Below are 23,753 nucleotides of genomic sequence, written 5' to 3'. Positions count from 1 at the left end.
ATTATTATGATTATGTAATGCCTCTGTACCTTTGTAAACTCATCGCAATTCGACTTTGTCGAATTGATGTTTTTTATCAATAAACCATTTATCTATCTATCTTGTTTTGCATAATCTGGTCTAAAATATCGCCTCAATTTTGGTGCATATCCGACTAATGGCAGGTTGATATTACGTAATGGCATCACATGCAGTTGTTAATAACTGCAGTTCTGCCAACTTTAAGGGCATACTCACATTAGCCATGAACTGTTGCAGGAGTCTCCTGGCATGGACTTCCTGCCCCTGTCCCATGGAGATGGCACGACAGTCAAACTTCCTCTTCTTGGCCAGACCTTCAATCATGTTGGTTGGGTCTGATCCCATGGATAGGAAGCAGATGAGTGGGTTCCTTGGGTCAGATTCATCAAAGGTTCCCTCCAAGTCAAGGATGACACCCTCGGAGTACCGCTCTCCCATGGAGTCAGCTAAAGGGTAGGACAATAATATCAAGGAAAACAAGATTAATATCAATAGTGCTTCAAATGACAATATATTGCAATGTTTTGGAAATTTGCAATCCCTCCAAGTCAAGGATGACACCCTCGGAGTACCGCTCTCCCATGGAGTCAGCTAAAGGGTAGGACAATAATATCAAGGAAAACAAGATTAATATCAATAGTGCTTCAAATGACAATATATTGCAATGTTTTGGAAATTTGCAATCCTTTACCAATCTGCTTCTTGCAGCAAAGTGCACATACCTATTTGCTACAGCTACAATAGATAAATCAAATGTAAATTGCAACAGTATATTTGCACTTGATTGCAAATATTTTCTTGCAGCACCCCCTCAATCTCACATATCCAAACATCCTTCACTGACTTACCGATATACTTTCTGGCCTGAGCCAACGTCCTGTCCGGACACCAGGACCTGATGAGCAGCAGTTTCCTGAAGACATCCAAAGACTGGTGGTACCCGTCAGGTATTGCCTCCTCCTCAGGAGCCTCCTTGTCAAACCAGTGCTTCCACTGCTTCTCGTTGCGGCTGACCTGGTTGATGACCTCTGTGAAGTGTTTGAGTTTGCTGAGCTCCACCAGGTTGAGCCAGGTGATGTCTAGGATCCACTTGGAAGGCTTGGGTGGACAGGCATTGAGGTCCAAGGTAGCACCACCTAGTACAGACAAACAAAACCAGGATATATGTATACTAGCATTCAAAGATAATAAGGGCTTTCAAATGACAAATTGTGTAGCTGGGAGCGTTACACAAGCTGACCATAGGTATCCCACAATTTGACCACATTACTAGAGCATATTCTTGTGCAAAATGACACTTTAACCAAATTTTTCATGGTGTTTTAACAAAAAGGGAAACAATTCCCCATAACTTTAATAAAGATTTGAAAATTTGCATGAAAATGCTTTTTAATAGCAATAATTTCAGTCTAATAAGATCATATTCCATTTTAAGAAGATGGGAATTAAAAGATTGAGCCTCTTCCATCCAGAAGTCTCCATTATCACCACTATCGAAAGGGTCTATTTTGTAAGTTTACATTAGCACTTACAAAAGCATTTTAAAAAGAAGTTATGTTTTGTAAGTATAAACTACCATCATTTTCAATAGGGTTTGTTTTGGAGGTCTACATCATCACTTTTTTCAATGTCAGTTCTGTAGCATACATTATAACTGTTTTCCATAGTGTCTGCTTTGTAATTCTACATTATCACTGTTTTCAAAATGGTCTGTATACCACTGTTTCAATAGGGTCTGTTATGTAAGTCTAAACAAGTTTTCAAAAGGGTCTGTTTAGTTAGTCTACACAACCAATTTTCAATAAGGTCTGTTTTTTGTAAGCTTACACAACCCATTTTCAGAAGGGTCTGCTTATGAAGTCTACACTACCACTGACCTTTGATGAGGGTCATGAACTCTTCATGTTTGACCTTTCCACCCTGGAGGTCAATCTTGAGTGTGAGTAGAAGTGTGAACATGAACTTATCATCTTCATAGAGACCTCTGGCAGCGTACTTGAAGACAGCAAACGTCATGTAGTCAATGATGTTATTGATACGCTTACTCGTGATGGGACTCTTCGTAGAGCTGATAAAGACAAAATCAATGTTTTGAGTTTAATAGAGAGAATGTTGTTCTGTCCATATAATTTATTAGCATTTATAAAGAAACTAGCTTGGTCAGGAGCTAAGGCAATTTCCTGGGAGGTTGCGTAATATGAAATGCACAGATCTGCTAGCAATTCATATGCATTTCAGGTAGTAGGCAAATAATAACTGTAAACTTATTCACTTAAAAACAAGTTCCTGTTTATATTCAAAGCTTAACGATTGGTTTGCAGACTCATTTTACAATTAATGACATTGATCGTAATGTGCAAGGTATCATGCAAATCAAGTTTAGAATCAATCGCTAAGCTTTGTGTAGCTGGCCACAGGCAGGTGTGTAAAACAATGAGATGTGCTGTCTAGAGTCCCCCATAACAATCAATTATATCTTGTATGTTACAGGTTATTGCTCTTTTTGTAGTGGTTCTGACTCTCGCCTTGTAATCAGAGGGTCATGTGTTCAAATCCCATTATCCTTTGGAAAGGCATCAATCCACATTTTGCCACTCTCCACCCAGGTGCTAAATAGGTACCTGGTAGGATGTGAAAATCATTGCAGCTTTTCCAGCATTGTGCGTGCCTCAATGGCGACCAACTAGAATACTACATAGGGAGTGGAGGATGTGCAATTGTGCACAGGAATGACTCATTTTACCCAATTACCAGGGTAATTACAGATCAGTAAGCGCTCAGATATGTACGTTCTATGACTTTAGAGCCTTGTAAATAATCAGTGCCGGCCATACGGAAATGCTGTTAGCCTCACAGAGCACTAACAGTAAGCCCAGTCACATCTTGTGAAGTCAAAATAGTTATTTCAATGTGTAGGGGAAGGCGGGGTAAGTTGAGCATAGGGGCAAGTTGAGCCACCAGCCCCAGGCCAATAATGAATGAGTCAGACATTGTAGTGGAGTCATGTATTGATGACCCATAGCATAACCCCTAACCCACCACATTGTTTTCCACTTTGAAACAAAAAGTAGTTTTTTAGAGGGAAAAGTATGAATTTCAGCCAAAAAAGTAAAAAAGAGTGTGAAATAGATAAGTGCTTTATACACACACGTCTTTGAATATAGTAAAGACATGATAACAACATTGTTAGTCCAGGTATGGATCTTCATTCTTATTATAGTCTTTTATATGATGGATGCATAATAAATGTGTGGATACAAAATTATCGCACTAAGTTCGGACTGGGGTAAGTTGAGCCAAACAGCATGGGGCAAGTTGAGCCATGGTAATTCTTATGGTAATGTATCTTAAAAAACAAACAAACCATAAAAATCGATTGAAATGCAGGCTGAAAGGAGCAAATTTACATGACTGCTCTTTTCCTTTTAAAGGACGTTAGTATTTATAGAGAATTAGCAAGTGAAAAGACTTTAAACAAAAAAAATTGACATGCTGGTTCTCCCCCCATACATTTTGTACGTAGTTTTTGTGGCTCAACTTACCCCAGACGGTGGCACAACTTACCCCATATATGGGGCAAGTTGAGCCATTTGACATCGGTGTTTTCAAAGGTCACGATGACTTTCAGTGTGGGGGTAGAAAGTTATATGTAGGTGAAAAACATTTCCCAAGAATCAAATTTAAAGGCAAGGTACTTATTTCTACAATAGTACTAGTCATATCAATTCTAACATGCAAAATGCAAAAAGTGTCACAACTTACCCCGCCTTCCCCTATGTAATGTAATGCATTGATGTAACATTAGGCATCAATCCCACATTACCGGTTGTAACAGGGCCTTTGCTAGTGCATTGTTAGCGCTAATAACATTTCTGTGCAGTCGGTACAGTACTACAGATTATTATCATATTTATGAAATATTCTTACTTGGCCATGGAGAGATCAAAGATTCCAAGGAACTGTTTGAGAGATGTCTGGTACATGACATTCACCATACTCATCTCAGTGATCAAGAAGTATAGGATGCTTCCTCGAGTGGCAACTAGACAGAGAGAGAGAGAGAGAGATAAAGATGTATTTCTCATATTAAAAAACATTGGATATCATAACAGAGGTCTTTTAAAGACAATCCTGAATATCACACAGGAAAATTAAACAAACAGTTTTAGCAGATTTTTTTTTTAGATATATGTGATATCCTGTATGAACATATTTTTGTAATCTAAACCATAACTAGCATCTATTTTCTAAGTTTCAGAATAGAAACTAAAAAAGATCACCACAGGGTAATAAATACCTGGTCTGAATTCTTCCCTAGCCAGGTTAATCTTGACCTCAGTATCAGCAGCGATCTGCAGCTTCTGACTGACCTCCTCGGCAGTCGTCTTGGTGACCTGAAGCACAGTGATAAGCGACTCATCATCAACGAGGGAGCCCTGCGTGCTGGTCAGACGGTAGAGCAGGTTATCTTCAAGTTCTTTCATCTTGCGTTTGTTGGCAGTGACGTCTTCGACAAGTTTTGTACGCTCAGCTTCTAGCTCCTGGAGATGACAAGTGGGCAGAAAAGAGATTTTTATCAAGAATCTACGGGAGCCACAAGTTTTCAAAAGAATTTGAAGTCTATCAAAGAGAGGGTGCCAAAATCAAGCAAATGCAGGAATAAAATTGAGATTCTATGTGGATTAGTATGCTGCAAAGGGGTCTGATAAAATCCCCATCAACCATTAACATTCAAAATAAAGAAAATTTCATGACAAACCTAGGAAATAAACTCATACATTGAAATAGTTGTCTCTAGGTAAAGGAGATATCTAGGCTTAAATATCAGTTTTGAAATGTTAATGAACAGACAAAATGGCCACCTTTCATAACTGCAAGAACTTTTTTTGTTCATGGTTGGATATTTTTAATTGCGGTTCCTACACCTGTCAAAGGTCTGATCCTCAATGCATTTCAATAACATTAAATGCCCAATAGGATACATATACATCACGACTCAAGAATCTCAAGTACTCAGGAATCAAAAAGCAAATCCAAAGGGAGCCCTATGGGGCCACTCACACTCTTTTCTGTCAGGATAACTCTGCCCAGGAGCTGATCTTCAAGGCCTTTCATGGTGACAGTGAAGTCAATGATGGAAGTCTTGGCACTGATCTCAGGTGTGTAGGCTGGGTTAGGGAGCTTAGTGGTGACGTAGAGACGGAAGCCATCCATTACGTCCACCTCCTTGTCTCCAACTTTCACCTAGAGGAATACCAGAACAAAATTAGTGAAGAAATCATATCTTTTCAATATGCAGATAACTGAAATGCATGACAAGACAAGTGGAATGCCACTGGCAGTCTCGCCTGCATTATTGAATTAAATATAGAATTAGTGCTGAATACAACTATAAAGATGAATGAATTTTTAAAAATAGAAAAAACTTTATCTGACCTTTGACAATGGCATGGCCCACCAAGTTTGATTATTATCCAATTCATTGATGAAAAGTTTTTGGTCATAAGAAAATTTTGCAGCTGTAGTTTAATATTCGCAAAAGATAATGAATGAATGCCATTCTGGATCCCTCATGCCTTCGCCTCTGGTGGGCGAGACACAGATATTTACCAAACAACATATGGGTCCAAGGAGGATTTTAGGCCCTCTATCCTTTGATCTACAGCCCATTTGCTTGTCCACTAAACAGTGAAACGTCACACGATCAAAGAGAACTGCCTCAGAGAAACACATCACTACTGACCTTGAATGTGCTGCCACTCTTGATGTAATTCTTCTCTAAGACATTGTCCAAGGCAGGATCCAGCTCTTCACCAACATCTTCTATCAACAGAGGGCGTCCCAGAGACAAACAATCCTCCAGATGGGTCCTGAAGTACTTGTGGTTCAGGGAAGTCACCTATTCAAAGGAAATACAAAGATAACATGATTATCCCCACTCTTGATAGAAGCTTGTTATATTTCTTAAATACACACAAAGTGGGTTTTCCATTTTCAATGATCAATCACAATACCTTAAACTGCTAAATTTGGCAAGGTTCCTAACACATCAACATTCTAGTCTTGTAAGATAGGCCCACATGAATATAACAGACCAATTGACTACTCAATACATTCATACTGCCATAATTGTGTTACCACGAAGCAAAAACCCTTTTCCTCTCAAAAAAATTTTAGTGTCTCTATGCAAATAACAATTATAGACTAACATATTCTCTGTATCATCAATAGTTATCTGAGAAAGTACAATTCAAGTCAATCAAAAACCCCACACAGTGTTGGTCAGCACACTTCCCATTTAAGACTGGTTCTTTACCTGCATTTCATTAGCAGCTTCTCTGTTCTTGATCCAGATCTTACCCTGACCTTGAGGGTCTATGAGAAGGGGGAAACGGGATGCCTTGGTGACGATGATACCATTCTGAATGGACAGCTCATCACTGGGAAGACCTTGCAAATTCCACTCTGCAATCTGAAGAAGAAAAGAAATTTTAGGAGAACTTGAAGAGATTGTTTAACTTCAATCAGGATTTAACAATCTTACAACTAAATTGGTAAGAAGATGATTACTACAGTGGACACTGATGTTAACACTGTACACTGTTGAGGGAAAATATCACTTTTTTTACTTACTGTGAAGCATGGAATAATGCTTCTGAAAAATAATTTTCATGGTTAAGCATTTACCCTTTATCAATGAAACAAACGTTGGCAATGACTGAAGATTCAGTGAAAATATAGAGCCTTAAAAACTTACTGTTGTGTTATCAACCAACATCTCAATTAGATTGAGGTTTGCTGTGAAGGGGATCCTCCGAGTCTTCATTTCCTTTTGCCAGTCCTTGAGTAGCTTGCTACGGAACTCCTGGTTGAAAGGTCCAGAGTAGGATAGGAACCCAGTGGCCATCAGAACATCACCAACCAATCTGTCAAGAATCAAGTGGTTACACTTTATGAATGACTGGGCCAGTATTCAATTCAATAATTATGCCAGAATTCTAAGTATTTTACTTAGTATTGTGCTTAAGTGCAATAACTAATCACATTATTTTTATTCAATTGTCTTTTGGGGGGCAAAGAATTTTCTTAAATCTAGGTCAGCCCCTACCCCTTAAGTGTATTGCAGAAAAGGGGAAATCAATAGAATAGAACTTAAAAAGTACAAAACCCTGCATTTTGAGAGTGACTTTTGAAAGGAAGTCATTCATAACACAACTATCACAGTAAAAAGGACGTGCATTTTGCCACTGAAATTGATATGCAAATAGTAGCGCAATACTTGAATATGCACGTGGGTGAAATCAGCACTGGGCATGCATGTAACAATGAAAACAACATTTAAACAACAACAGCTAAACACCAAACAGGTAATACAGGCTCATATTACCTGTTTGATCTTTGACCTCATATCATTTGACCTTTGGACCCCTAGATGACCTTTGACCCATCATCCTCATGGACACACATGTGGTATTAATCAAGGTTCATATGTACCAAGTGTCAACATAATTGATGCAGAAATAAAGAAATGATGGCAAGTTGAACAAAAACTTTGACATTTTTGTCACAGGCCAACAGGAAAGTGATTAAGTCTCCGCCAAATTTTGTGTAGGTGAGACAAAAACATTACTAAAAGTATGGAAAAACTGTTGTAAGTTCCTAAACTTGTACAAAATAATTGGATAAAAGCACATTTCTCATGGAATACTTGCATTTATTTCAAATGAATATTTGGACAGAATGAGGACATGATTGAACAAATGGTACCGAAAATGGTATCACCAAAAATCATCAACTTGATTGATTTGCAAAGAAAGATTTATAAATGAAGTCACCAGATCAAAGTGGTCGCTCTAGCTAACTTTGAGGTAAATCAGCTGAAACCAGCTTCAGTTTGCATTGTGTCAATGTCAGAACAACGCCATACCATGGTATGAAAAGCGAGCAAACACTGGCTATACTGGTAACAAGCCCGGTATGTGTAGGGCAGACTTTTGGAGCAAGCTGGAGCAGAAAACAAGCCTGATAATCTCTGTTTAGACTGATTCATCGGACCAATTTGGTTCTGATGAAGACACCCCTCATGTGTAACTCTTACGAACTCTAACCTGCCAATCTGAGCCTTGAATTCCTTATTTGCCTGTGTCCATCTTTCCTTCTCTCCTCCTAGACCACTGATCAGGGTAGAGGCAGCCTCCATCTTCCTTCGACAGTTCTCCGCATCATCAAGAAGATCCTACAACAAAAGCAAAAATATATTTTTTTGAGAATAACATTACCCTGCACTTGCTGATGATTTGTTAATTTAGGCCATTGGAGGATCTCTTCATAAGATATGGAAAAGCAAATACAGTTTTGAGAATTACATAATACCCTAGATTTGCTTACCATTGAATATTTGTTGAACAAGACCAATTCCTAAACTGTTCATAAGTTATACAAAAGCAAAACAAGTGGAATGCCTCTGGCCGTCTCACCTGCATCACACGATTCAACATAGCAGCAGTGCTGACTTTGAAAACTACTATAACTCACACAAGATGTTCAGTGATACTTGGTTACTCTTATTTCCACGTATTATGAATTAGACCAATACACTTACAGAGATAGGATGGTAATTCAACAAATACCCCCAATGCGGCCAAAGTTCATTGATCTCACATGACCTTTGACCTTGATCATGTGACCTGAAACTTGCACAGGATATTCAGTGATACTTGATTACTCTTATGTCCAAGTTTCAAAAAGTCAGATCAATAAACTTGCAAAGTTATGATGGTAATTCAACAGATACCCCCATTATGGCCAAAGTTCATTGACCTTTGACCTTGGTCATGTGACCTAAAATGCGCGCAGGATGTTCAGTGATACTTGATTACTCTTATGTCCAAGTTTTATGAACTAGACCAACATACTTCCAAAGTTATGATGGTAATTCAACAAATACCCCCAATTCGGCCAAAGTTCATTGACCCTAAATGACCTTTGACCTTGATCATGTGACCTGAAACTTGCACAGGATGTTAAGTGATACTTGATTACTATTATGGCCAAGTTTCATGAATCAGATCCAAAAACTTTTAAAGTTTTGATTGTAATTCAACAGATACCCCCAAATCAGCCAAAGTTCATTGACACTAAATGGCCTTTGACCTTGGTCATGTGACGTGAAACTCATGCAGGATGTTTGGTGATACTTGATTAACCTTATGTCCAAGTTTAATGAACTAGGTCCATATATTTTCTAAGTTATGATGACATTTCAAAAACTTGCCCTCAGGTTAAGATTTTGATGTTGATTCCCCCAACATGGTCTAAGTTCATTGACCCTAAATGACCTTAGACCTTGGTCATGTGACATGAAACTCTAATAGGATGTTCAGTAATACTTGATTAACCTTATGGCCAAGTTTCATGAACTAGGTCCATATACTTTCTAAAGTTATGATGTCATTTCAAAAACTTAACCTTAGGTTAAGATTTGATGTTGACGCCGCTACCGCCGTCGCTGTCGGAAAAGCGGCGCCTATAGTCTCACTCTGCTATGCAGGTGAGACAAATAGTATTTAGAATATTACCCAAGATTTGCTGACCACTTATAATTGTGAACTAAGCCTTATCACAAACTGTCCACAAGTTACACACGAGCAAATCTAGTTTTGAGAATAAAATTACCCTGCAATTCCTGATGACCACCTTGTATTTGTTGAACTAGGCCATTTCAAAAGCTGTCCATAAGTCTCATGTACATACAAGCAAAAAATAGTTTTGAAAATAACTTTTCCCAAGATTTGCTGACTGCCTTATATTTCTTGAACCAGTCCATTTCAACTAACTACTTTTAACAACAGTTCAGAAGCTCTTGTGCTGAACGAGATAGCCTGAATGCATCCTACTTCAATACAGAGCTGCCAATGTGACCAAGAACATTTCAGTATTTTTAAAGCTGAAAATCAGTATTTTGGCAAGGAAATCAGTATTTTCAAGAAATGCCATAGGACAACACATAAAACTGAAACTTGAGAAATCAGTATTTTGCATGAAACCATCAGTATTCTTCTCATTTTTCAGTACTAAATACTGAAAGTCCGTACTACTTGGCAGCTCTGTCAATAGTAACAATTTTTTTTGTCTACATCATCATGTATTTCAGCCAGCATTTTCTCTCTAACAAAGGTATATTGACTCTTGCGCCAAGATAACACTCCCTCCTTCCACTTCTTTCTGTCTTGAGTATCATCCTTATTCATGTTACTGCTTTCCTACATCACTCATCTACAAAACCACATTTACCATGGGAATAAAATAAATCAAACAATCCTAGTTCTTAGCATCCTATCTGAAGGGCTTACTTGTTTCTTTTTCATGGCAGCATCGTACTCTGCTTGGGCTTCATCCAGCTCGGCTTGCTTAGCATCTAGCTGAGCCTGGGCTTTGGCCAGGTCATTGTTGGCTAAAGTAAGCCTCTGCTCCTGAACAGCTAAATTGGCCTGTTGGCGAGAATGAACAACAAATATGTAAACCAAATGATTAGAATTGCAATGAAATGTTGAGAAAATCGGGAAGAATTTATTCCTTTTTTGTTATATTTCAATTAGACATTAATTCAGAATATTTTAGTTGAAAATTCCGTCTGTACAGGCCTTGATAGGAATGCAACAGCTTGATCAATGAAACATTATTTAGATAAAGCAAGTCTATTCTATTAAATTCAAGATACATCTCTCACAAAGTCATGACAGCTAAGAAAATAATGTCTTCTACTTTTAAAGATAAATACCAGTTGTTATTAATCATCTTAAATGACCACCCAAGTGTTTATATAGATAGATAGAAAATACGTTCCAAATGGACCTGGGGGAAATTGTGTAATTGCTGAGAAATGACCAAAATAAACATGACACTCCAGTCAGATGTTTGGTCTTTTTTCCAAACAATAATAACACACTGCCCCATACATGCTTTCATGTGTTTGTGATCTTCGGTGTTATCAGTTTTGAGCAACAATTTCATGATTTCACAAAGTTAAGTTGACACTGAGATACCATATCTAGACCTACAAGGAAATGGTGACAATATACCTTGATTTTTATGACTTTCACAGGAAGTAATTGTTTGCTATAATTGCATTCATTTGTCTTTTAAGACTTTTCTCTTGATCATCTTCATTGTATATTAATTGATTTACCTTGAGGGGCAGTACTTCCTTGTTGATCCCAAAGAAGAATGCCATAGCCTTGGACCAAGAGCACAGACCAGCTACATCTCCACACACCTACAATGAGAATAATAAATACAGGGTATAGAATAGCAAAGTGTGACATCATCAAATTCCTTATCGTTCATTTAAGCACTTTCACGACCATATTTCGTTGCAGAATAATGAAAAAGCTCATCATACCAAATTTGACATGAATTTAATTCTGGTAGCCCAAGGTACAGCTGAATAAAAATGTACTAGGTCCTATTTCAATCAATGCAGATTGGCCTGGTTCATAATACCTTTGAAGCAGCGCATTTGTGACTCATTTTATTGGGTATAAGTTGGTATTCATACAGCCACATTTTGGGCCCTCATGGACTGATTCCCAACAAATTTGAATAAGGGTGCTTTTCATCATGATCTGTCACTATACATGGTTTTAAAGATGCTGAAATGGCCCAAAGAGTATTGCGACATCACCACTTCAGTACTCTATTCGACAATAAAGGGCGGCATATACAATCAAACCTTCATGGGTAATGATATTCATATCGATCACTTTCCTCAACATTCATTAAATCCTGAACAACCCAACAGAATAAAAACAATCAGTGTTTTTAGAATACTTCAAGTAGATTTTCTCATGTATAGCTTTATTTCAATTATTCTAATGTTTACATTAAAGACAGCACAACAAAGCAACTTCTGTATCAAATCTGCAATGCCGTAATGAAAAGACGGATAGTGCCTTCAATGCGATACTCCTGTTAAAAGAAAAAGCAAATTCTTCTGACAAATTGCCTTAATGTGGTGATCCCATTCAAACCCTGGAGCTTGTATTTTTTAAAGACCGGGGACTTTTTAACAGATCTGCAACAAATCTTCATAATCATAGATTTGTGATAATCTTACCTTTTTAGCTGTCTCTAATGTGAAATCTTCCATCCTGAGGTATGGTTCTAGGAGCTCCACTGTCTCTTCATTAATGGTGTCCTTCTGGAAGTTCAACAGACCCTGAAGAAACCCTGAACCTCCCATCAGCTACAGGAGTTAAAAAGATCAATTCTTGATGAGTGCTAAGAATCTCCAAATCAAATGTTTGCCCAGCATTAACCAAGGTGAAATGAGCCATTTCAGGATGAGTGTAATATGCTACCAGGATTTGAGAGTCCAAAACTCTCGGGTGATACTGTTCTCTGTTCAGTTTGGCAGACCTTGAAAAATGCTGTTAACTCTATCAGCTCTGAATTGTGATACAGAGAGGCAATGTCTTTTTACTTACGATAGAAAGAAATATCCGTAGATCTCTTGCATTGTGGTCCAAATCAAAGGGTTTTATAAAATCATGGAGTTCTGTCATACATTTTAAAGTAAAATGACATGTTATGTCTACTGGCAAGTGACAGCCGACTATTCAATACATGTATATTGATAAGCACAAGCACAGGAAAAAGAGAAATGGTTCCAGGAACTAACCTTGAGGGACTCTCCCCACGACGGTGTTGGGCTTTCCCTCTCAGGGTCAGGAATGACTTGACTTATCCTTCTCTGGAAAAGCAGCAGCACGCAGTCCATGATGCGCATGATGAGATGGGGAGGCTTGCCAAGCTTACGCACCGTGGCAATGTGAGCCGGTTTGATGGTGTTGAGAGCTTTCTCGGCTTCCTCCAGGGCTGGTTTGGCAGCCTCGAGCTTGGACTCAGCGGAGGCTTTGTCAATCTTTTCAGGAAAGAAGAAAAAAGGGAGCAATAATTGTTTGTCCAATCGCCTTTAAGAAATTATTTAAAGGATAACATTTATGTATACAAATAATTTTTTTGACTCTCTGCATCAACCTGGGGCCTCTCATGAAGAGTTGTAACTATTACAGCATTGTCATTATGGCAAGTACCACAGTACCAGGGCTCAGTAGCCAATCTAAATCAAGGTTTCTATGGAAGTTATAATGATGGCAAATTTTCAACATTTTAAAGTCTTTATGAAATGCGCCCCTGCAATGTCCTGAGCAAGATGAGCAGTGTTTCGGAGACAGAGAATGAAAAGAGAACTCACATTGATTTCATCTACAATGGCTTGAGCTTTATCCTTGACCTTCTGAACCTGTGACTTGACCTTCTCGGCTGCCTGAGCTTTTACTGCAACAGCAGCAAGAACCTGAAAAACAAAGGTTAGAAGTTAGCAATAGAAAGTTACACAAATGCTTGAGAAGCCAACTGATCCAATGGCACATCAGTAATGCTAAAACTCATCAACCAGTAAGTCAAAATCAGTCATTTCATGTGCAATATTATTTTAAAAAATACCAAGCATCTCCCATGTGCATGCATGAGCCCAGAAGGAAAATGTGGATAAATGTTCTTCTGCAGCCAAAACAAAGTTTCTTCACAGTACACTTAAAGGATTCATAGGAAGGTTGGCTGACATCTCTCATTAACTAACTACACGTGAGGCTTATGAGCATATTCCAATGTCTGCAGTTTACAAGTTATAAATAGAACTTTGTTAAATCTCCCAAACTCACTTAAAATTACAAAGTACATACACATTAATCTGCTCTTAAGACACACTCATTCAAAATGTATATTTATTAAACAAAGTGAGCTGGAATAGACTATTTTATGCTTATGCATTAAAGGATAAATGCATGCAATGTGGTCACCTGCAAAAAACCACTTACTTCTTCTGCAGTCTTGGAGGCCACTGCCAGATCCTTCTCTTTGACAGCCAACTCCACACTGAGCTCTGCCACCGAGGCGGATGCTTCAACCAGCTTGTCCAACCCTGTAGTCATACGCCTCGAGAGTTCATTGATCTCTTCATACTTGGCAGAGTAGATGTTCTTGTAGCCTTCGATGAAGGACAGGTAGGACTTGGGCGTCACGTGAGTTGCACGTCGGAATCTAGATGGGGGAAATCGATAGACATTTCAGAGATCATATAATGGTAAGCTGGATTTGTATATTTCTCTTTGCTAGAGGATACCAAGCGCAACTATTATTACCCCGGCTTCTGCTCTATATTAGGAGAACTTGGTGCATTACTTTAATGAATCCTACTAAGTACCCATTTACCTCAAGTGAGCCGAGTGCAGCACAATGTGGATCAATATCTTGCTGAAGGAAACTACACCATAGCTGGGATTCAATGATTTTTTAAATATTGTTATGAGAAAAACAAAATTTCAAAATGTGAAATCTTGAACTCACCTCTCAAAGTAATCCACACATGACTCGGCCACACCATCTTGGAAGGTACCCATAGCCTGCTCTACCTGTCTCTTGACATCATCAGTGCAGACAATGTCAAAGACCTTCAGGAAGTGGTGGGACACGGCAATGAGGGCGTCCTTCGGCCATCGGCTGAACCAATCCATGGTACATCCTGAGATGAGCCCAGGGAACTTCAGGGCACGGTTCCGGAACTTCTCCCCCACCTAGCGACATGAAGCGCAAATAATAGTGTACAATACCAGACTCTCCAACATTTAATTGCGAGGCAGCGGAGCAACCAACGATGAGGGACATGAGCGACTTGGGGGGTGGGACACCCCTCTCCCCAGTAGGGAGCTTTTGTATTTTAGTTGCTACAATCTGATGCATACCAGTGTTATGATTTGCTCATCCAGAATACAGAAATGGATAATTGAATATATCAAAATAAAATAATAATATTAATGATTGACACACTAATATATGCACCAAAATCCATACTCAACAAACCTCCAAATTAACATTACAGTGAAAAAGTATTTTCTGGGCATTTTCATACTTTTCAGGGCTCTTTTGAGCATTGCTGGGGAAAATTCGCCCCAAGCCCCTATGTATTTTTTTCCCTGAAGGGGGTGGGGGTCAGGCGAATACTTACAGGTGAGAAGCAAAGGACTGTGTGTAGATTCTGCCTAGACCTTGTGATGAAGTAGTCATAGAGGTTCTCTCCTGTTGGTGGTCTCCTGGGGTACTCCCTCTTCATGATCGGGATCAGCTCCTGTTGGATTTCATCAATCTCATCACGGGCAAACAGGTTGGACACCTAGGATGAAAGACAATAAACAGTTACAAATCATACACCCATATTTTGAGATCAGGGGGGTGTTTCACAAAGATTTAAGTATGACTTAGAGTCGCACTTAAGTGTCTAGTTGCGCGTAGTATAAAAGGCATGACAGCATTGGTCAGATCATGCCAAGAGGACGCGCACTACTGCGTATTGATCAGTAAGATTGCGCGTTGCATATCATGCATGCGTCGACATTTATGTGCGACCTAAGTCATTCTTAAATTTTTGTGAAACATCCCCCAGGTATAATTTAAACTCTGGTCTAAAGTGTCTTTTAACTACGGATGGCTAATTGTGACACAAGTCTCTAAGAGTAGAGGTTGAATTCATCAGCTTCTTTGACACTCCAGTTATTTACAACTGTGTGGAATAACAACTAAAATAGTTCATGCATGAATAAAGAACTCAATGAACATAAAAAGTGTACAATGTAAAAAAATATATACATTGTTTGACTTCCCATAATTTTATGTATAATATATTAACATTATCCACTCTCCATCCATGTGGAGTAAATTGGTACCTGGTAGGGAGGAATTCCTTGAATGCTTAATGCTTTGGGGTAGCAGTGCTAAAGCCGGGGTAATAGTATGCAGCGCTTAGCAACATTGTATTAAGTGGAGTATAAATGTTGCCTATCATTATTATTAATATTATTATCGATATTACATTAGGAATGACAGAAAAATGCTTTGTCACAAAAGGGCAACTCACCTCTCCGGATGATAAGACATTGTTGAGATACTCCAAGAAGCTTTCATCTTTGATTTCATTATCTGTGAAGATAAACGTGATACCCTTTCCTTGCTGTCCTGCTACACGGTACAGTGTCTTCAAATCTTCCATCAGATTAGATGTGTTGTATGATCTGCGGGGGTGTATGATCGATATTTGCAATTGATTGCAACTCTCTGTATAAGACTTGCCATTGACTTACAATTACACTTAATCATACAATTGATCGTATCTAATATATTACAGGGCTCTGACAGTGTATGATTGATATCTCCATTTGGTTGTAAATTTCTGTTTATGATTTATGATACATATATGGTCAAGCATAATATTATTTTACGAGGAGTTGTGATAGATTTAAATTAAACTCAAAACTTTGTGAAACCCCTCCTCCTTTAAATTTCTCATTCAATATGCCATATGCAGTCTGCTTTGTGGATACTTTAAAGTTTCTTGCAGAATTTGGTGCGGTATATATATAACAAGTAACTCGCATGTGCCACTATCAACAGGTTGTAGGCAAAGACAGTAAAAGATTCAGCAGCTTCTGACTTTTGTCTGCTTTGGATGAAAAGATCTGACTGATCATGCTGTTGCAACATGGACTTGGAGAGTATTTCATTTCTTAATTACCTATGGAAAAAACAATCTTTCTTCACTATCCTCAATAACATTAAGCAAACTTTGAACTTTCATGTCTGAACTGAAAAAAAAAGCCTTGATGTTATCATAGAAGTAGAGTATCTCACCTTGTCAGAGTGATCTGGAAACTCTTGTAACCAGCAATGAAAGATGCCAAGCGAGTCAAGCTCTGTTTACCAGAGCCTCCGACACCAACCAGCAAGGCATTACCACGTGGGGTGCTGATAATACGTGATATCTACGATCAAACAAAGAGAATGACAAGTATTTTAATTCACTGATTGGGAAGAAAATTCTTCTTAAAAGCAATATGCAATCAATATTTGTCCCAGCCTATTCCGGCTTATTTTAGTTGTGTATTATTTGATTACTGATTATTTCAGCTATTTCAGTTTCAAATTTATCATCAAACCATCAAACTACTTGACACTTTAAACATTGGAGTTGCTGCTAACGGCATGGTACTTGAAAATGCACAGGCAAACTGATGCGCTGCAGCCAATGGATCAACAAGACAAGACGACAATACCTTCACAAGATGTATCATAGCATCCTTGAAGAAGACCAAGTCCATCCCGGCCCCACGGATCTGCTCGTTGTACTGAGACATGAACATCTGCAGTCTCTCTTCCAGTTCCGGGAAAGACGGAATGGGCTCGTATATCTTGGGCATGTCAAAGTCGGCATCGTCAGGCTCATCCCCTGTTGCTTCCGGAGCATCCCTGTGGATTGGGAGAAGAGGGTCCTTGATTAGTAGAGGTGGGAGGCCATGAAGAAAAAAGACCACCGTGATATCAGAGAAACACCTATTCAACCACACATGTCGTCTACATCAAAACATTCTTTTCTTCATAATCTAACTAAACCAGCAGCAATGCCACAAGCTTCCTTGTTGCTTAAGTAGTTGCTGAATCTTGCAGCATTTAGAAAAAAGAAGAATTACTCATTCAAGTAAAATAATTTTCTAATTTCACTTTTTGAAGACCAAATTATTTCTTAGTCATTTAGAGAGAATATACTCTGTTGCCTTTTGTTGGTTTGGGGGTGGCTAATCACATATCAAAATAAAGTTCATTATATCAAAATGATGTTTATCATAATAATAAAATGACGTTAACCAACCTGAGAAAGTCCACAAAGAAACGATCCTCTTGGCACACAGCAGCCATCACATCTCCCAGCTCTTCCTGGATGACACGGCCGATGGTCTTATTGAACCACTCGCAGTCTTGAGGGTTGGTGAAGCGATCTGAGATGACCCGAAGGCACTCGTGCTTCCAGAGGGAGAGTAGAATCTCAGGTTTGGTCACCACCTCATTCAGGGTGTTGATCATTCCTTGCCAGATGCGAGACAGATCACGAAGGTTGAATATGTAGTGGAATTTGGCAGGCGTTGGTAACATCTTGATCTGAAGGAACCAATGTGATTAATGGGATTTGAAGGATTAGTGGGATTCTTGGGATTAATGGGATTTATAGGACAAATGGCATTGTCAGGATTAATGGGATTTAAATGAACGGGTGGAACTCTGAATGTACAGAGCTCTAATGTCCAGAGCTGGGTCCCATTTCTAATAAAGACTTGCTATAATAATAAATGCACAATTTCAATAGCCAATCAGAATGAAGGATTTCAATAGCTTTTAACTGTTATCTACACAATGTTCCTTTCAAGTTGATTTTGAAAAGCTGTCAATGTACAATCATACCTGTGTAATAAGGCTACTCAAGGGAACAGAAATATTTGCCACTGTCAACAGGTGGCCTTTCTTACCAGGTTATACAACATATATTCCTCTCAATTGGGCAACAAGTTTTATGGTCACTAAAGACAGGTTCTTACTATAGTCAGATTTGACTGTACTCACATTTTTTATTTGGGAGGGGGGTGGTAATTCTAGTCAGAGGAGAAAACTATTGAGGTAACTATGCATATGTACAACATTTTGAAGCATGAGCTGCGGTCAACAAGCATTACTCAGCCAAAAAAATACATGGCAGCTAAGAGAGTGATTCTCTTCCTAAACGTCTGAAATAATCCTTGTAATTTGCAGGAGAGCCTCATCAATTGCTGTCACTGAATTTGAAATTAGATCAGATTTTTTAAAATAGATTTTCGCAAATATTATCCATAGGCTTCATAGTAGGAGTCTTAATGCTTAGAAAATGTTCATGTACACAGTGAGCCTTAAAATATTGTAAACTAATATCTATAAAAGTGCTTTGTTCTGCTTTGAAATGAAAAATAAAGTTTCTCTTTTACAATGTAATTGATGAAGATGATGAACAACATTTGCATGGCCCATTTTTCTGTAAAAAGCATCCGAAGGTGAAAGCTCCCACAATATGTCACATATTATTCACAGTGGCTGGTAAAATATAGGTCTTCACTACACTGCTGAAATATTGTGAGGAGAGAGCTTGCTTACCTTGGTCAGCTGCCAGATACGTCTGGTGATAGGAACCAGAGCTTTGGCTAGCTCTCGTACATCAGCATGGAAACCCCTGGCTTCACAGTAATGACCAGTTCCAATGACGCCTAGAATTAAGAGGGATACAAACATCGGTTGATTTTAAGTTCGATGTTATGCAATGGTAGCATGAATCAGAAAGTTCAAATCACTGAATAAGGGCTTATAAAAAAATACCACTTTCAATACATGTAACTCAGTGCCTGGTGAAAATCTCGATTTTTCTTGTTCGAAAAGAAATATGAAATAAACTACTCTGAAAATTCATTTTGCCCTATGGGCCGGGCAACCACTGTGCAGCATCAGATTGACGTTGCTCTATCCCTTAAATCACTGAACGCCAAACAGGATAGCAGCAATAAACATCTTTTAATGTCTTATTGCTCTGACGCGGCGAGGGCTTGAACTCCCTCCCAGTCATTAGACGGCTCCTCTACCAACTGAGGTCAAACACCGGCAGTGATCTTACTTCCAATACAAGCCTCATTTCAAGTTGAGAAAATGAGAGTGATCTGCATGCTAGAACCACTTTCCCCTCCAATAACACGAGGGTTATCCTTACCAAAGATTTTATCGATGGAGGAGTTGGATGGCAGCGTGCAGTTGAAGATGGAGAACTGCCTCTTGAGACGCTGTGGAATGTCGTTGCGACCTCCTCCAGGTTGGATCATGGCTGCCATCATCTGGATGTCTGCTATGATGGTAAAGTCTCCTGGTTTCTCCAGATTGTAGAATCCGCTAAATTCCATCATCTGACGGACAATCTCATTGGTGATCTAGTGGGAGTAAGGAATATAGAGGGTAGTACAATGGGTACTTTGGAATAAGCAACTAGATAAACTGATTTATACATGCTATAATATTGGGATTGTAATTGGCGGACATACATTCAGGGAATGTTTCATAGAGTCATTCAAAATTACACTTGACTTTATGAAACACTGGTATTTGAACTGACAAAAACGTAAGCCCATGTTTTATAAAAATATGATATTTCCATTAAAATAATTCAAATAGACATGAAAATAAAATGTGCAATAAAAATGAAATGTAGAGACTGGGAGAAATTATTTGAAGTCAGTTTTAACTTAAACTCTTGTCTACAGTTGTGCCGTCGTCGCCGCCATCGGAAAAGCGGCACTTACAGTCTTGCTCTGATATGCAGGCGAGACAAAAACTCACCTGATCACCCCATTCATTGATGATTGGCATGTTGATGTCATCAACAAATACAGTCATTCTCTTTCCAGCTGGAGGTCCATAGGTGTTACCTACTCGCTTGTCAACATAGCTCTCGATTGTTCTCTGTATAACACACAGATTACAAAAAAGGAATCATTTTGGCCATCAAACATATAGAACTACAAGAGAGAAGTCGTATTAGAATGTTTAAAAGAGAGAATTACAAGAAAGAAGTCAACTTAAACTACTTGATAGTTAGATTTACAAGAAAGATTCAAAACGTCTCAGAAAATGATTCATGCAAGATCTTAATGATTCAATTTTATTCTTCTTTCTTTTTTTTTCTTTGTTGCATACTTTCCCTTAAACTCTATGTTTAAATGAGAGGGTTTAAGAGTCAAATGAATAAACCTGCCCAACTTTCCATAAGCATATCCAATATGCTTACACTGTTCTCTGATGTATCATATTATTGCCCTCATTTCAATTCAATTCATTTGTGTAACCATCGAGCACTCAAAAAAAATGCAATCATACTGACAACAAAATTTTTTACAAAATACAATGATGGCAAAGAGAAAAATTACTCAATCATTTTAATTCAAAATGAAGTTTCTTATAACAAACCTGGAACATCATAGGTGTTGTGGCTGAAGAGAAGTTGAAGCTCTTGGCCATGTGTACTTCAGGGTTATACTTATCCATGTTACCCTTGATCATCACAGTCTTTGCTGTACCCTGCTCACCGATCAACAGCACAGCCTATAGGAGAGACAAGGGAGCAGCAAAATCATACAATAGCACTTATGCATATGACATCACAATCTTATAGTGCCCTCCTTAAGAGGATATAGGAATGTGCGTAAACCAAGTTGTCAGTTGTCAAAACATTTTTGTTTCCTTTACAATTATAGGCTAATATATTCTCTTTATTATTGATAGATTGCTAAAAAGGTGTATTTTTAGACTAGCCATTCACAACACACTGTCAATGAGAGAACATAAGTAGTATTATTCAATTCACTCCCCCTTACATACCTTAGATTGTTTTCCAATGGTTTGTATCAAGAAGTCAGTCCTGACATTGTCCACGTTGGGCACCAAGATGGATCCATACTCTGGTGTAGAGTCTGATGGATAGACCCAATCCTCTACTCTCTTATCCCAATGAGACCAGTTACCTAGAAGAAACAGAATACAGAAAGACTTTTTTTAATTACAAATCATCAATATACACATCTGAGGAGTTTTCAAAAGGACTTGCCAGACATTCCCTCCGACATTTACCATTATAGCATCTGTGCCTTTCGGTCAATCAAAATGAAGGAAAGTTGTTACATCCAACAACTTGTGAGAAAACATATGTTGATGAAACACAGATCTAATTGCTGTTTGCTTTCTTTATGACAGGGGAGAAAAACTGTAATATCAGAATGACAATCATGGATATTTTATTCGACATAATTTTGTTTGGGTTTGACAGTTACCATAGGATCTGTACTTCTCAACCAATCAAAATCAAGAGAGGTAGTCAAATCTGACAATTTGTCAGACAACAGATGTTAATGAAATGCTCTCCATAAGAGCGAAGAAGTATGGACAAACATGAAAGAAGCTATCAAACTTAGCATGTGACTTATAATTTCTAAGAAAATAACTACAATTCCTAATTCATTATCACATTCGATCTTGGTCCATTTTCACAATAACAACAAAAAAAGCAGTGTACTTTTGGAACAAATTTTGAAAACCAGAAAGAAATACTCAATGGATAGGGTGCTAGAAGTGGATAGTGTTAGAAATTAAACAAAAACATTTCAATGACGAATCCTTAGCAATATAAATCATAATCCTACCTTCACCGTCAACATAATAATCAAACATTGTGTGGTCTGAGGAAGGCGGGATGTCTGGGAGGTTGAGCTTGATGTCCTCGTTGCCCCGGATGAACTGCTCCATCTTGGAGCGATCCTCAAGCTCAAGGAGCGCCCCAATGCTCCACATGACGCAGAAGATGTAGATTTTCTCCAGGTGTTCAGGAGAAAGTCCCTGGTCCTTGTCCTCCTTGTTTGGGATGAGACCTTTCAGAAGATTGATGGCCTATGTTGGGGCAAATTTCAAGGAACATATTAGAAAGCTTGGTGATACAGTAAATGGAAATTTGAAAGGGATTTTTTTTTTTTCATTCAGGATCTAAAAATATTCTTTCCTCTCGCAGCCCCTATTTAAATCACACTTGAAAGTCTTCGGGTCAGACAGGCTTCACTCAAGATATTTAAGCATCTCGGTTGCTTAATTGCTGCGATGTTGATGACAACATGTCCCTAAAACTGTCGGCCATGGAGGGAATATAATCACTTTTTTTACTTATTTGAAAGCATGTAAAGAAGCTTATGAAATAAAATTTGTATGGGTTCCTCTGTGCACTCTTCAATCAATATTGAATACAGAAGTCTACAGGGATAGTAATGATATAAACAGGATTCCAAGCATTGAAGAAAAAAAAATCCCTGCCCTGCCCTTTTGGTCTTTTAATGTACACAATCATAGATAGAGGTCTTATTCAGGTCATGCACTACAGATACTTTTACTGTGGTCAAAGAAGCTACACAAAAAAAATCACAGCCAGTTTATGTTGTTATGATATGCTCCAAAAGTTTGACTGACTAATTTTTATTTTTTGTCCAATAAAAGTTTCCCTGACTTTTCCATGACTGGAAAAGAGTAAAATTCTTCCCCCAATTTCCCTAATGGGCTGGAACCTCTGATCCACATGTCTTGATATAACTTACCTGTGTAATGACCATGCATTCTAGGACATTCATCTTGAAAACAAGATTCTGAACAGCATACTGCAAAATGGCTGCAAAGGATCGGTCAAAGAGATTCCGTAGTGTCTCTGCTTCAGATAGGTTCCTGCTCATCAACCAACCCTGGGTGAAGAATAAAAGTAAATCAAACTTTCTTTAATAAACATCATAGAATTTAGTAGTGTTCCTTTCGGTGGCTACAGTTTGCTTCTGTCATCTGATGTTTATTTTTAAATGAAAATTCTTCACAGTTAACAAAAATCATTGTCACTGAGCATGTATAATAAAGAAAATTTTAAAAACCCTCATAAAAATGTGGAAGTCCCTACTTCATAAATCTCTCACCTCTACAATAGGTTTCCAATCCAGAGCAGAGCTACTCATGTAGACCATACCGTTACGGGACACAGTGGCAGGAGAGGCATTGTCAATGTTATGAGGCTCAAAGACAATCTTGCAGTTAGGTGCCATTGGGATACGATCACCGTTGGCCAATGTCAAGGTCTTGTTGTCATCTAGCACGCTGTTGAGATTCTCGATCCAGATAGCATCCACAGGACCATCCAGAACGATCCAGACATGTTCACCTGAAGAGGGTTATTAAATATTCATTCAATTTCCCCTATTAATTAA

General features: G+C 38.4%; 1 protein-coding gene across 1 annotated transcript in view; it reads right to left on the bottom strand.

The window, feature by feature from the left end:
- LOC121408153 (dynein heavy chain 5, axonemal-like) overlaps nucleotides 1-23,753 on the bottom strand; it is a 77,762-nt gene that overhangs the window by 7,518 nt on the left and 46,491 nt on the right. Inside the window, exons 40-69 of the mRNA XM_041599497.1 lie at nucleotides 23,466-23,707; nucleotides 23,103-23,243; nucleotides 22,167-22,410; nucleotides 21,349-21,491; nucleotides 20,938-21,072; nucleotides 20,311-20,433; nucleotides 19,691-19,904; nucleotides 19,087-19,196; nucleotides 17,780-18,066; nucleotides 17,187-17,379; nucleotides 16,765-16,895; nucleotides 15,995-16,148; nucleotides 15,089-15,253; nucleotides 14,431-14,657; nucleotides 13,902-14,124; nucleotides 13,277-13,378; nucleotides 12,701-12,943; nucleotides 12,137-12,265; nucleotides 11,210-11,296; nucleotides 10,374-10,511; nucleotides 8,130-8,257; nucleotides 6,779-6,947; nucleotides 6,338-6,493; nucleotides 5,765-5,920; nucleotides 5,083-5,265; nucleotides 4,319-4,562; nucleotides 3,949-4,063; nucleotides 1,899-2,089; nucleotides 870-1,157; nucleotides 238-467 (exon numbers count right to left, since the gene is read on the bottom strand). Of these exons, the coding sequence (XP_041455431.1) occupies nucleotides 238-467; nucleotides 870-1,157; nucleotides 1,899-2,089; nucleotides 3,949-4,063; nucleotides 4,319-4,562; nucleotides 5,083-5,265; nucleotides 5,765-5,920; nucleotides 6,338-6,493; nucleotides 6,779-6,947; nucleotides 8,130-8,257; nucleotides 10,374-10,511; nucleotides 11,210-11,296; nucleotides 12,137-12,265; nucleotides 12,701-12,943; nucleotides 13,277-13,378; nucleotides 13,902-14,124; nucleotides 14,431-14,657; nucleotides 15,089-15,253; nucleotides 15,995-16,148; nucleotides 16,765-16,895; nucleotides 17,187-17,379; nucleotides 17,780-18,066; nucleotides 19,087-19,196; nucleotides 19,691-19,904; nucleotides 20,311-20,433; nucleotides 20,938-21,072; nucleotides 21,349-21,491; nucleotides 22,167-22,410; nucleotides 23,103-23,243; nucleotides 23,466-23,707 (5,291 nt within the window). The remainder of the gene's footprint in view (nucleotides 1-237; nucleotides 468-869; nucleotides 1,158-1,898; nucleotides 2,090-3,948; nucleotides 4,064-4,318; nucleotides 4,563-5,082; nucleotides 5,266-5,764; nucleotides 5,921-6,337; nucleotides 6,494-6,778; nucleotides 6,948-8,129; nucleotides 8,258-10,373; nucleotides 10,512-11,209; nucleotides 11,297-12,136; nucleotides 12,266-12,700; nucleotides 12,944-13,276; nucleotides 13,379-13,901; nucleotides 14,125-14,430; nucleotides 14,658-15,088; nucleotides 15,254-15,994; nucleotides 16,149-16,764; nucleotides 16,896-17,186; nucleotides 17,380-17,779; nucleotides 18,067-19,086; nucleotides 19,197-19,690; nucleotides 19,905-20,310; nucleotides 20,434-20,937; nucleotides 21,073-21,348; nucleotides 21,492-22,166; nucleotides 22,411-23,102; nucleotides 23,244-23,465; nucleotides 23,708-23,753) is intronic.

This window comes from Lytechinus variegatus, chromosome 2 (assembly GCF_018143015.1).
Source record: "Lytechinus variegatus isolate NC3 chromosome 2, Lvar_3.0, whole genome shotgun sequence".
Lineage (NCBI taxonomy): Eukaryota > Metazoa > Echinodermata > Echinoidea > Temnopleuroida > Toxopneustidae > Lytechinus > Lytechinus variegatus.
This window is presented reverse-complemented; position numbering and strand designations above follow the sequence as displayed.